General features: G+C 38.6%; 1 protein-coding gene across 1 annotated transcript; it reads left to right on the top strand.

Moving 5' to 3' along the window:
• Positions 1 to 4789: 4789 nt before the first annotated feature.
• zgc:158785 (uncharacterized protein LOC791214 homolog) lies at positions 4790 to 10307 on the top strand. The gene is made up of 3 exons (XM_042416737.1): positions 4790 to 5072; positions 6947 to 7153; positions 9612 to 10307. Exons 1-3 carry the CDS (start codon positions 4824 to 4826, stop codon positions 9768 to 9770), a joined length of 615 nt encoding a protein of 204 aa, XP_042272671.1. The 5' UTR covers positions 4790 to 4823; the 3' UTR covers positions 9771 to 10307.
• The last annotated feature ends 1791 nt before the right edge of the window (positions 10308 to 12098 follow it).

Genomic DNA, 12098 nt, shown 5'->3' with positions numbered 1-12098 from the left:
AATTTAAAAAAGCTCCAGTTTTCTAATGACTGTAGTTCTGATTATAGGAGGATCTGAGTGAATGTGAAGGCACATAAAACAATGAAGGAAGCTTCTTAGAGCTTTATAAACATGTTAAAGCAACATTAAGATCAGACATTAAGTTCAAATGATTGAGGATGAAGAACACAGACATACAGTACCCCTGTCTTAAAGCAAACACAACAATAACACAGCAGCTCCAGCCTACATTAGCATAGGAGCTGGGAGGCCAGTGAAGGGCTCGCTCTGCTGCCTGCCTGGTAGCCCCCTAACAGGATTAAAAGGGGGATATGGTGAGGTGGCGCTCCTGGTTGGTGTAACTCACTCTGATGTGATTTCCATTTGTCTGGTCTGGCCCTTACTTTCCTCTCTGTCTAATCCCTCACTATTCTCACCGCCGTCCGTCAGCCACAGTAATCTGCTGGCAGGCTTTCGGAGGAGAAGCCTCCACACACACACACTCTCTCTCTCTCTCTCTCTCTCTGATAAACACCGAGGGAAACAGCCGGTTTTCACTGTGAAGGAACAAACACCATCACAGAGCATTTGTGGATGTCAAGCTGGTGGTAAGACTACTGTTAGACATTAACTTGTTACTCTGTACAAGTTGTTGTTTGGAACCTATCGGCTTAGCTGTCATTAGCTCCATGTGTGACTGGCTCTGCAGCAGTTCAGTGTTGTGATTCATGTGTCTCTGCTTGTGTTTGTGATGAACAGCAGTTTGTCATAAACAGAGTTTGAGAGTTTGTGTATTTATGATTTCAAATGAAGTGTTTTATAATAATGCTGAAAAGAGAGTGTGAGCTCTAGTGCAAATGTTATGTGTGTGCCTCACCTCACTGCTGAGCTTCACATACAGGTTTACATTACAGTTTAAATGTACACTGCAAAATTTTTTTCCATTTTCTCAACTGATTTCTGGCTAGATTGAGTCCTAATAAATGTTTTCTATGTATATATGAAAGAAAGAAAACAAAACAAAAAAACAAGTGACAGGAAGTATATTTCAACTTATTTATCAGAAGTCAGGTTAGAAACAAGTTCAAAGATTCTCACTGAGCTAAAGTGTTAGCAAACAATACTGCCTGTTAACACATCTAACAGACACAGAGCAACATTAGCATCCATATGAAATGATGTTTCTGACCACTTGACAAATCTATCAGTCCAATATTCACTCTCCTTTTAGCTCTGTTTTGGTCTCTACCAACTCCTGAGAAAAATATCTGGCATTGTGTACAGACACAACAACTAAAACCTCACAGACTGTATGTGACAATCCACGCTGTAACCAAAGAACGTGCAAAGAAGAGCTGGGTGAATGGATAACTCCCTCTAAAAGCACAAATAGTCATTTTTAAAGCTATTTGTGCACAGAATGATTTGGTTTGATTTTATTTCGTCATTAATAACCTATACATAACACCAAATACATTCAACAACTATGCAGGTTAAATTAACCAGATGCAACATTAATATGAACACAATTGATTAGTGAGCTTCGGAGGTGTCGATACAGAGCTAGGCTAGTTGTTTCCCACTGTTTCCAGTCTTTAATGCTAATAGGCTAACTATGTCCTGACTCCAGCTCCATGCTTAAAATGCTCCAGAACAGCAAATGTGTATTTTCCAACACAACTTCATTGTTATATAGTGTTTTTAGGAAAAGTTTCGTTTTATATTCAGCAGAGTAAAGGAATGAAAATGAATGAAAAAGACAAAATCGGTGTTGGTAGTGAAATTCAGGTCATACTGGCTCCAGTTTCAAACACATTCAAATTGCAGATGCTCTATATGTACATGATAATCATTGCTTTGAGTGTACCTCCTACACTGACTACCTAGCTCTCAGTATGTGCATTTATTATCACTCTTTGAAGCAGCATGTTAGTTTTCTGCCTCTACAACCTGTCAGATAAAGGAGCTTGTAATTCTACTACACCTCCCCAAGAGAAGAGGGACAGCAGCCAGCTGGCCCTGAAGCTCACCGTGCTCTCTGCTGTAACATCTTATGAGCTGCTCTGCTGAGGCTTGGATCCGTTAGAGCTGTTAGATGCATAGAGGTGGCTTATACTGCACAGATAGAATGACATATCATGCATGGACAAATGGGGAATGTGTCCAGGGGTGTATAGCATATCAATGAGGACAATAAGAGCTTATTTATTTATTGTTTTTTATGGGTTCAAATATGTGTACACTAATGTCATTATCTAATTTCAATATCTAAAAACACAGCGTGGATGCATGCTAAAGACAAAATCAAACAGTGTTGTATCTGAAGGTGTGAACTCTCTTCCCTCTGATTTAACAACACACCATCATTATGAATCATGTTCAAATTGGACGTCTGACTTTTACACAGGAGACCAGAGTTCACCCCCCCGTCACAGACCTGCAATTAACTTTTTCAATCATTGTGACCACAATCTTCCCTTACTTTACAGATCCCATAGTTACAATGCTAATGAGAATTTAAAAACACTGACATTGGACATAGTGCGTTTTTCATTGAATGTAATCCAGGTTTTGCAGAATCATCCAATATCATCATTCTTGTCTGACAGTGGAAGTTGCATTTCTTGCTGATGAACTGACACTTACAGTTGTTATGGAAATCTTGAGCTTGTTAATTCAGCTATATCAGGAGCCTAGGATGTCTTATGCTTAAATGTTTATTGACAACTTAATCAATTAAGGAGACACCTGAGGTACAATCAAAGTGCAGTCTGGTCACGGTGAATGTTACTCCAAAAGTCTGCAGGCAAACTCTCTGCATGCCTAGTTAAACTTTCAGAAAAGGATTAGCTTCTCAGACAGCCTTGGCTCGAGACAAAACGTAACACCCTGAAAAGAGGTAAAGCTTGACCCAAGAGGGGACAGCTGAATGAGACACTGATATATGAAAAATTGCTTTGCAACAGTCAACATTGCCTTCAGATTGCTCCTGATGCTACTAATCAGCAACAAGCAAGGAGAACATCCCTCACCCAGCAGCTCACTGATAAGAAGCTTGTGGTCTGGGTTGGACATCTCTGTCTGTTATCATTTATTTAATACTTTTATTAACAGTAGTAGGTTGATTTTTTTAAATGACTTTTGTCCAGTATGGTTTTTGTTTCAACTCTTTTTAGATAGATACTAATGTATACTGTAATGTAGAGCAAAACAGGGCTAAAATGTGGCCAATCTAATTTAATTTAATGAAATATTTGTATTATGTTACATGATGAGCTCAAACCTTTTCAAAAGGAAGCAAAAACAAATGTCTATTATCCAAGTGTATGTGTGGAAATACGACACCATGTAGGTTACGTTTACAATACACTGACTATATATATATATATATATATATATAAATATGTCTTTATTTTCACCATATATGTTATCACACAGTATAAATTGCAGGTATATTCATATATTGTTTGATTATATATGATTATATATCATTGATTAATAATAGCATTTTTTTAGCTAATCACAATTTAAAAATATGATCCTTTTTTGTGTTAGCAAGTAAGATCATAAACATTCTTTTAACTTATTTGTGGATTGTCAAGTTTATAATTTAAAATTTTGTCCACATCCATCCAATAAAAGACTGTTGTCTGTATGATAACAGACTCTGAGTCCTGATGATGAACACATCAAAGTAAAGATGGGACGTACTGAATGCTGAGAAGCTTGATCCTGTCCGTCTCTGTGTTATAGCAGAGGTGATGCTCCTGACATGAGTGAATGGCCCCTCATATAGCAGACATGACAGCAGAGGAACCCCTGGGCCCCTGGGTGTCCAGCTGCGTGGGAGACGTCAAGTTAATGCCTGAACACAGGCTGGAGGAGGAGCTCGACAGCTGCAACCAAGACGTTACACACTATCACACGGACGTTCCCTTTGAGGACTCTGCAGCTGACAGGTAACACGAAACAAACCCACTCAGCTACTGTATGTCTGACGTAGAACTGTACGTATGGTTTCTCTTCTAACTTTTCTTTCTTTTTTAAAGACATTTAAATGTGTTTTTATCTGTATTTATTTCAGTATTAACATCCATATCTGTGCACCATCTCCACCTTCACCTGCTGCTCCGTCTCTCTCTCTACCAGTTCTGGTCTTTGTGTCTTTGATTGATCACTTAATCTCCTTTTTTGATTCCCATACACATGTTTATTACTTCCTAATGTATATAATAATTTGATATATTCCAAAGACAGTGGTGGAAAGTCATTAAGTACATTTACTCAAGTACTTAACTTAAGTACAATTTTGAGGTACTTGTACTTTACTTAAAGGAAAGGATCTGAATACGTCTTCCACCACTGGCTAAAGATGATGATATCAAAATGTTATGAGTAATATTCATTTGATAACAGTTTTTTAAAACTGTGGCCAAGTATAATACTTTTTAAAAAAAATCCAGAGCAGTACGTCATACTGATTTCTATTCTGAGCTTAGTGATCTCTTACCACTCTAAACTGCACCTATTAGCTTTCCTTCACTCACTGTGTGAAGGTCAGTATACTGGGTTCAGTCTAGGAGCTGACTGTGTGTCTGACAATCTGAAACCACACCCACTTTAGGCAGTGACTGGCCAGGTGTGTGGAGGTGAGAAAGTAGTAGGTTTATTCTTTTCTCTCCAGCTCTCTTTTCATTCTTCACACAACTACTTCTGTCATTTTTTGCGTGTGAACAACAGAGTGCAACATCATGAGGCTGTCTGAAAATGTGTGCTGTTATCCCCATTTGTATAATGAATCACAACAAGACTACAAAGACACACAACAGAACTAGTGAGTAGTAATGTCTCGTCTGTACTGTGACGTGACTTTTGTTCTGTGTGTCATTCTGTGCAGTGAGGAGCCGTTCTGTAGGATCTGCCATGAGGGCAGTGTGTCGGGGGAGCTGCTGTCCCCCTGTGAGTGCTCTGGCAGCCTGGCCATGGTGCACCAGGCCTGCCTGGAGCACTGGCTCACTGCCTCCAACAGCAGTCACTGTGAACTCTGCCACCACCACTTTGCATTGGAGCGCCTGCCAAAACCTTTCACTGAGGTAATACACAGCAATGTCATTTTATAACTCTCAGAAAGTGAACAAGCATATTTGCCAAAATGTTGAAGTGTTCATTAATGTGATGCTGAGCCTTGCTGAAATACAAGTTCACATCCACAAAGATGAAGCAGGTGACAAACCAGACAGTGTCACCCGTGCATGCAATAGGCCGACTTCTTTTTCTCAATGAGAAAGCAGATGTCACCGTCAGTGGGAGGAGCTCCCTTATGAGTCGCTGCCTTCACGTTGGAGTGCCTGCTGGACTGCTTGTACCACTAAAGCCACTTAACTTGACAGCCAGATTAGATGGTGTTTCCCTCCCTTGGTGTTCTGCAGAGGACAGGACAGGAGGGTGTATTAGTGGCCTCTTCGTCTTCCTGCTGCATGTGTGGTCATGGCCAGTAATCTGCTGATTAAGCACCATGTGCTCTGCCAGGTTAAGCTACACAGTACTGAACAGAATAAGCCTGCTGTCAGGCAATACTGGACACATGCAGAAACAAAGTGCATTACAGTATTACACAACTACTACTACTATAGTGCAGTTAAATATGGGCCTCAGAGACTCCAGGCAGCCCCTGTACAGCAGGTCCTTTACACCCATACAGGAATTTCTCTTATTTTGGCTGATTAGATGTGTGACTGTTTACAGACTGTACAGTACTTCAACCTGAGCTGAGGTCTAATCAGCCATAATGATTGAAAACACCTGTGGGGGTGTGCAGGGTCTTTCACTTTTATTGGCTTAACTATTATTTGCCAAGAATATTATGGCAAAACTTTAGTATGTTGATTAAGAATACGAATGCTGTATTTTGATTGATCATAATTTAAAAATCATAGACCTTGTGGGGAAGTCTGACTACAGTGAGTATACAGAATAAAGATGTAACTGTGGTTATAACAAACAATCGAGTATGGACTTGTAAGGTTTAAATGGTGTAATCAGGGACAAATGGAGTGTTCTTCCCCACTTTGTCACAGACCTATTTCCCTGTTTACAAGCTGTTAAAAATGTGTTTTTCTTCTTGTTCCTTCAGCTGGATGTTTGAGCTTCACTGTGCAGAATGATGTTTGTGCTCACATTCATCTTCTGAAGGGGGAAAGTTTCTCTGTGCTCATTAAAAATCTTTTTTTGTGGGTGGGCCTATGAGCATGATTTGTGATATCACAACTAGTTTGGGAGCCAATCCTGGTCCAATATTCAACTCGTGATGTGGAAATTTGAAGCTTCCAGTGTATAAACACTGAGAATAGACTTTAGAGTGAAGTAGAAAACATCTTGTGTCCAGCAGTTAAACTTTTGATGTAAAATATTTGCATATTCATAGATTTTAAAGTGGTAATTATATTAATATTACACTCTCACCACAACTGTCAAGTTGCCAGTGGTAGAAGAAAGGTCTGCAGGATTCATCCAAAGTGGTGGCCCAACAGAAAATGCCATGGATAGAACCATGCCACTAGCATGGCTAAAACTCCAAATAACTGGAAATAATAACTCATGATTACCTCATAATTTCTAAAATCATGGCCATAGCTCTGTTCAGTATTATTGTTTAACCACCCTTAGTGCCATTTAATCATGTCTTATCATCTAATATCTTATCATTTTCATGTTGTCTAATTCAATAATTCCAATATATACTCATATCAAATATCAGATTAATACCATTAATAGCATTTATGTCTATACTATTACTAGTACCACTGCTACCTCTGCTACTACTGCTGACTGCATGTAACAGTTAACAGGATCCAAGAACTTAGCACCACCTGCTGGCCAAATTTCATATTGGCAAGCAGAAGGTTGAACTCTTTTGTCATATGCTGTTAATGAGCCTTCACCCTCCTCCTCTTCCTCCTCCCTGCAGTGGCTGTGTTCTCCATCCATGCAGCAGCAGAGGAGGACGCTGTGTGGTGACGCAGTGTGTTTCCTGTTCATCACACCTCTGGCCAGTCTGTCAGGATGGCTGTGTGTTCAGGGAGCCATGGACCTCTACTACACCAACGGCATGGAGGCCCTGGGGCTCCTGGTCCTTACGCTAGCCCTCTTCACCATATACGTCTTCTGGACAATGGTACATTCAGGGAACATAGAGATGTGGCCGAAATTACTGGTACCCTTGCATTTTATTAAAATAATGCACCATTCGCCCTGAACAGTGTTGAAATTAGAAGATATATTATTATCAGTGCATGTCTATGTTTGGTTTGCAGTGGAACAAAACAAAAAAGTTGCGAAAATAATAATAATAATAATAATAATAATAATATAATTCATGTTAATTCTACAAAGACATTCTAAAATAGCCTGGACAAAATCATTGGTACCCTTTAGAAGTTGTAAGAAATAATTGATTTGTAGTGATACTTTAAGCAGACTATTGTGTTTAAATTAGTATCACAGATCTTTTCAATCTTATAATCACTCATGCAGCCAGTTTAACAGGAGAAAATTACTCACTCTGCTGTTTCTTGCCACTGTGTGCATCACATTGAGTGGTCTGAAGACATTAGAAAAAAGGTCATTCCAAAGCATGGTCAATGCAAAGGTTACAAGACCATCTCCAAAGAGCTTGATGTTCCTGTGACCACTGTTGACAATATTGTTAAGAAGTTAAAGGCCCATAGAACTGTAACCAACATCTCTGGACGTGGTCCCAAGAGGAAAACTGGCCCGAGATTGAATAGAAGATTTGAATCGAATGATCGAGAAAGAACCAAGGAAAACTGCAATACAGATCCAAGCTGATCTTCAAGTTCAAGGTACAATAGTCAATCAAGTCGCACCATCCATCGCCGTCTGAATGAAAATGGGCTCCATGGTAGAAGACCCAGGAAGACCCCACTTCTAAGAGGGAGACACAAAAAAGCCAGACAGGACTTTGCCAAAATGCATGTTGTCAAGCCACAGTCCTTCTGGGAGAATGTGTTTTGAACAGATGAAACAAAATTAAAGCTTTTTGGTAAATCGCACCAACCCTATGTTTACAGAAGACAGTGAATGATGGATACCATATACGTCTGTCAGTTTCAACTTAATACAGAGAACATTTCGTTTTTTTTTAAAAAAGGTGTAAGGGTGCCGATATTTTAGGCCACATCTGTACTTTGGCATGTGCTAAAACATTCCTAACAAATGCTTATTTTACCCTCCGTAACCTTAAAGTCTTCTACCACTGTGATGTTTGAGCTTCATTATACAGAATGACACTAGTTTGACACTAGAAGGCTGTTTTCACATTCGTGTGCTGAAGGAGGAAAGCTTCTCTGTTTCTGTGTATGAGATGATTTTGTTACATCCCAACTATGACTGGAGCCAGTCGTGGTCCAGTAAAGTGTGACATGGAAACACGAGGCCTCCTTGTGGACATTCTCTGAGAATGGACATTACCATCATGGTGCACCAGTTAAACTTTTTATGAATTCATAGGTAGGTAATTAAACTGCTTTGTGAAAAATTCATATTGGACACAAATTATTATTCCAAGCAGAGTCATTTTGTATCTGAAAACATGTCTGGAGGGGATCTTTAAGTGTAATCTGGAAATATGTAAAACCCAGACAATGAGCTTTAGTGACGAGTTATCCCTCCAGAAATGGCAAAATACTCTGCTTTGAATAATAATTTGTCTCTGATGTTTTTTCCACAAAATTTCAATTACCTACTTAATTCTAATTCTAACCTCATTCTTAAAATGATAATCAGTCCTTCTCCCTAATTGAAAAATCCAGAATGAATATATAAGTATTTCTCATTTTAAAACTTTCACTGCTGCATTGTGGTCTCTGATACTTCATTGTAAAGTCCATTCTCAGTGTTTGTGCACTGGAGGCTTCATGTTTCTACATCACACTTGTTTTAGTTGCATACTGGACCACGACTGGCTCCAAACTCATAGTGATGTCACATATTGACTGTAGTTTGATATCCTATCACACTCAGTGTACATGACAAATCCCAAAAAAACCAAACTGTTTTAGTCAATGCTACAATCTCTTGACATTTATTCATTATGTTGTAGCTGTTTGTTATTTAAAATGTTGTTCTTTTATATTTTAGTATTATTCAATTTTATTTATTTTTGGGTAATTGGAAGCAAAATAAAGATAAAGATACACAACTATGGTCTCATGACATGGTAACACTTGAAGTCCCTGTATTTAGTATTTACAAGCAGTATATAAACATTTAATAAATGGTTTATGACAAATTATGATGCAGTTGTGAGCAGATATAAGTGTTTATAAATGTATGGAGGCTGCAGTATTAACAGATAATGATAACAATATAGTAAAATACTGTTGGAATATTATAAGATATGTCTTCATGGGAGAAGTTATAATAGTTGGCAAATACTGGACATTAATAAACACGTAAAATGTCACATTATAGTGTTAGAAACAGTTTATTAAAGGTTTATATACTGATGATAAATGTTAAAAGGGGGCTTAAAGTAAAGTGTTACCTGTGACAGTATATTGTATTTGACCTTTACCAGCTGTACTGAAATATATTGGTCATTTGTTTCCCAGGTGTCTGTGCGCTACCACATGCACCTGTTCAAGACGTGGAAGAAGACAGACCAGAGAGTGCGACTGCAGATTCCCCTGCCTGGCCACACTACACACAACCAACAGAGCCTGTCCATAAATGTCCTCTGCAAAGCAACCAACAAAGAAACCATGGTGTAGACTCCACTCTACATTACTGAATGTACCTCACATATAAGAGGAGAGAGGAACAAAGCTCAAGACACGTCCTAATCCTGGCAGCAGCAGAGTTCATGCCAGGGTTAGAGTGCTTAGAGACCGTTACACCAGCCTCTGAACCTTTTTTCTACCAAACTTGAAAGTGAGTGTGGGGACAAACTGCGTCTAAGGAGCAGATATCTGACTTCTGACATCCTAGTCTGTCTTACAGTGATGTCATCTTGTGAAACCATCTCCAAATCAGAAGAGTCATTCTGGCTACAGTGGACATGTTCATTAATTCAGTCCACAGTGACAATCACTATCATCATTTCCTGGAGAAGACAATGGTGCTGCTCTAGTGATGATCTACTCATTTTTCCTCCACTTGGATTCAGCTCATGATCACCAACTGATGACTGTTAGTTCTAACAGTTACATTGTAAATTGTGCTCGACTTGTAAAAATGAACAACAACTGAAGTCAGTATGTCATCTGTCAGACTGACTCATTCTTTAACTCACAAAGTCCAAGCAGATAATTTTGGGTTTTATTCGTCCAGATTTGGAGATATCAGTCTCCACACCGGTTTGTTTGTGGTGCTCAAAAACTGAAAACTGCTCAAACAAATAAAATCAGAGAACAAGTCTTTCCAGAGACAGTCTCTCTGTTACTCTGGTAGCCCACAGACCTCAATGTGAGCAGTTTTCAATGGAACTACGTTCTGAAGAAATAGTTTTGGCAATCAATTACTTTTACATAAGTATATTCAAGAAGACATTACAAGATCACATAAAGACTTGAGCACTTGTAAATGAATTTGTCTCTTGACCCATATGTATTGTTGTGTTACTCGTGTGTGTCATTTCTATCAGCTGCTATGGTGATAAAGGTTGATGACATGCTACAATCAAAGCAGAGACATTACAGTTACATAATGAACAGCCGACACTTTGCTCTTTATTACTCTTTATGTTTTGGGTTTTGAGCAGGCAGGGCATGACTGCTTTGGCATATTCCTTAACACCAAGGTGTATTCAAAAACTGTCTTAATATGTCTCATGGACATTGCTGTCTCCTGAAACCTGGACAGTTCAGTCACTGAGTGGCCTGTGACGAAGCACAAACTCACCAGATGGTGACCAAAAAAGAAAAGTCTCCATTACAGTCAACACAAATGATAGCTGTGTACCGATTCTATACTACATCCTACCTGTATACAATATGCACATTCACTGATCTGCATGATATACTGAGTCTACATTATTCAAGAAATCAACATTAGTTTTATACTAATTAGGAAGGATGTGATACAATACTTGCCACAGAGATATGGTTTTTATAGTTCTATTTTTTGTTTCTGAGCTTTTTTATCTCACATTGCAGAATGTGAGAATAATGGAGAATAATATCCAGCTGCACACTGGATTTAGGTAATTCATGTAAAATTCATGTAGAATCAAAGATGGCACAAGATGTTTTCCTCTCTCACTGACTTGAGTGCTGCTAGTGATGGCCAGAAGCTAAATTACACAAAACTAATGTAATAAAATAAAATAAAATTCTAATTACCTTCCTCCTCCCCTTATCAAACAGTTGATGGTTGAAACATACAGAAAATGAAGGAAGAGGTAAAACATGCAACAAAAAAAGAAACTGGAGACATTGCAGTTTTATGGTTATTTCCAGTTTGTGCCTCTCATATATTAGCGTTACATTTCCAGTTATAGTAATGCATCCATCTCTCTGAAAGATAAATAGCTGGTGGCTACCTGGATCAGAAACAGAGTTGCAACTTGGACTTAAAAATCTGTTTTATTGTGCAGTTTTTCATCCAGATGGTTAAAGGAGTCTTTGAAGATTCTGGGAAATACCTTCAGGTGATAATATATTATACGACCGTCTGGGCAGAGTATTTTAGAGAAATGAATGCTGAACTCTGTGACTTGAATGTAAAGCTAATGCATGAGGGGCACAAACTGGAGCTATTTTATCATATGACTCAACCACTTGATTTAGCCCCCCATTCAGCCCTCCAGTCATTGAGTGAAATGGACACATTTCGAAATTAAGTTGTATTTTTTTGTTTTGTTTGTAACATCAAATGAGTTCCAATTTTTAAATATTCTGCAGACACATAAAAGCAGGTGAATGGAAACACACCTGTTGTAACTATCCTGAGTTACAAGGACAATGTGTCTGGAAACACACTGTTGCTGTTTTTTGCATTTCTCTGTGCTGTGAGCACCACGAATGAAATTCCATTAACCTCAATTTCATTGTGGTGAAGACAAATCTGAGCCAGATATTTTTTCCAATGTTTTCAGACAT

Source organism: Thunnus maccoyii, chromosome 1 (assembly GCF_910596095.1).
Source record: "Thunnus maccoyii chromosome 1, fThuMac1.1, whole genome shotgun sequence".
Lineage (NCBI taxonomy): Eukaryota > Metazoa > Chordata > Actinopteri > Scombriformes > Scombridae > Thunnus > Thunnus maccoyii.
The sequence above is the reverse complement of the archived record's forward strand: the minus strand, read 5'-3'. Positions and strand labels throughout refer to the sequence as shown.

Excerpts from the sequence above, each read along its gene's own strand:
- zgc:158785 (XM_042416737.1), top strand. The coding sequence starts at position 4,824 with ATGTCTCGTCTGTACTGTGACGTGACTTTTGTTCTGTGTGTCATTCTG. Across the intron at positions 5,073-6,946 it reads TGCCAAAACCTTTCACTGAG|TGGCTGTGTTCTCCATCCAT; the intron begins GTAATACACAGC and ends TCCTCCCTGCAG. Across the intron at positions 7,154-9,611 it reads TATACGTCTTCTGGACAATG|GTGTCTGTGCGCTACCACAT; the intron begins GTACATTCAGGG and ends TTTGTTTCCCAG.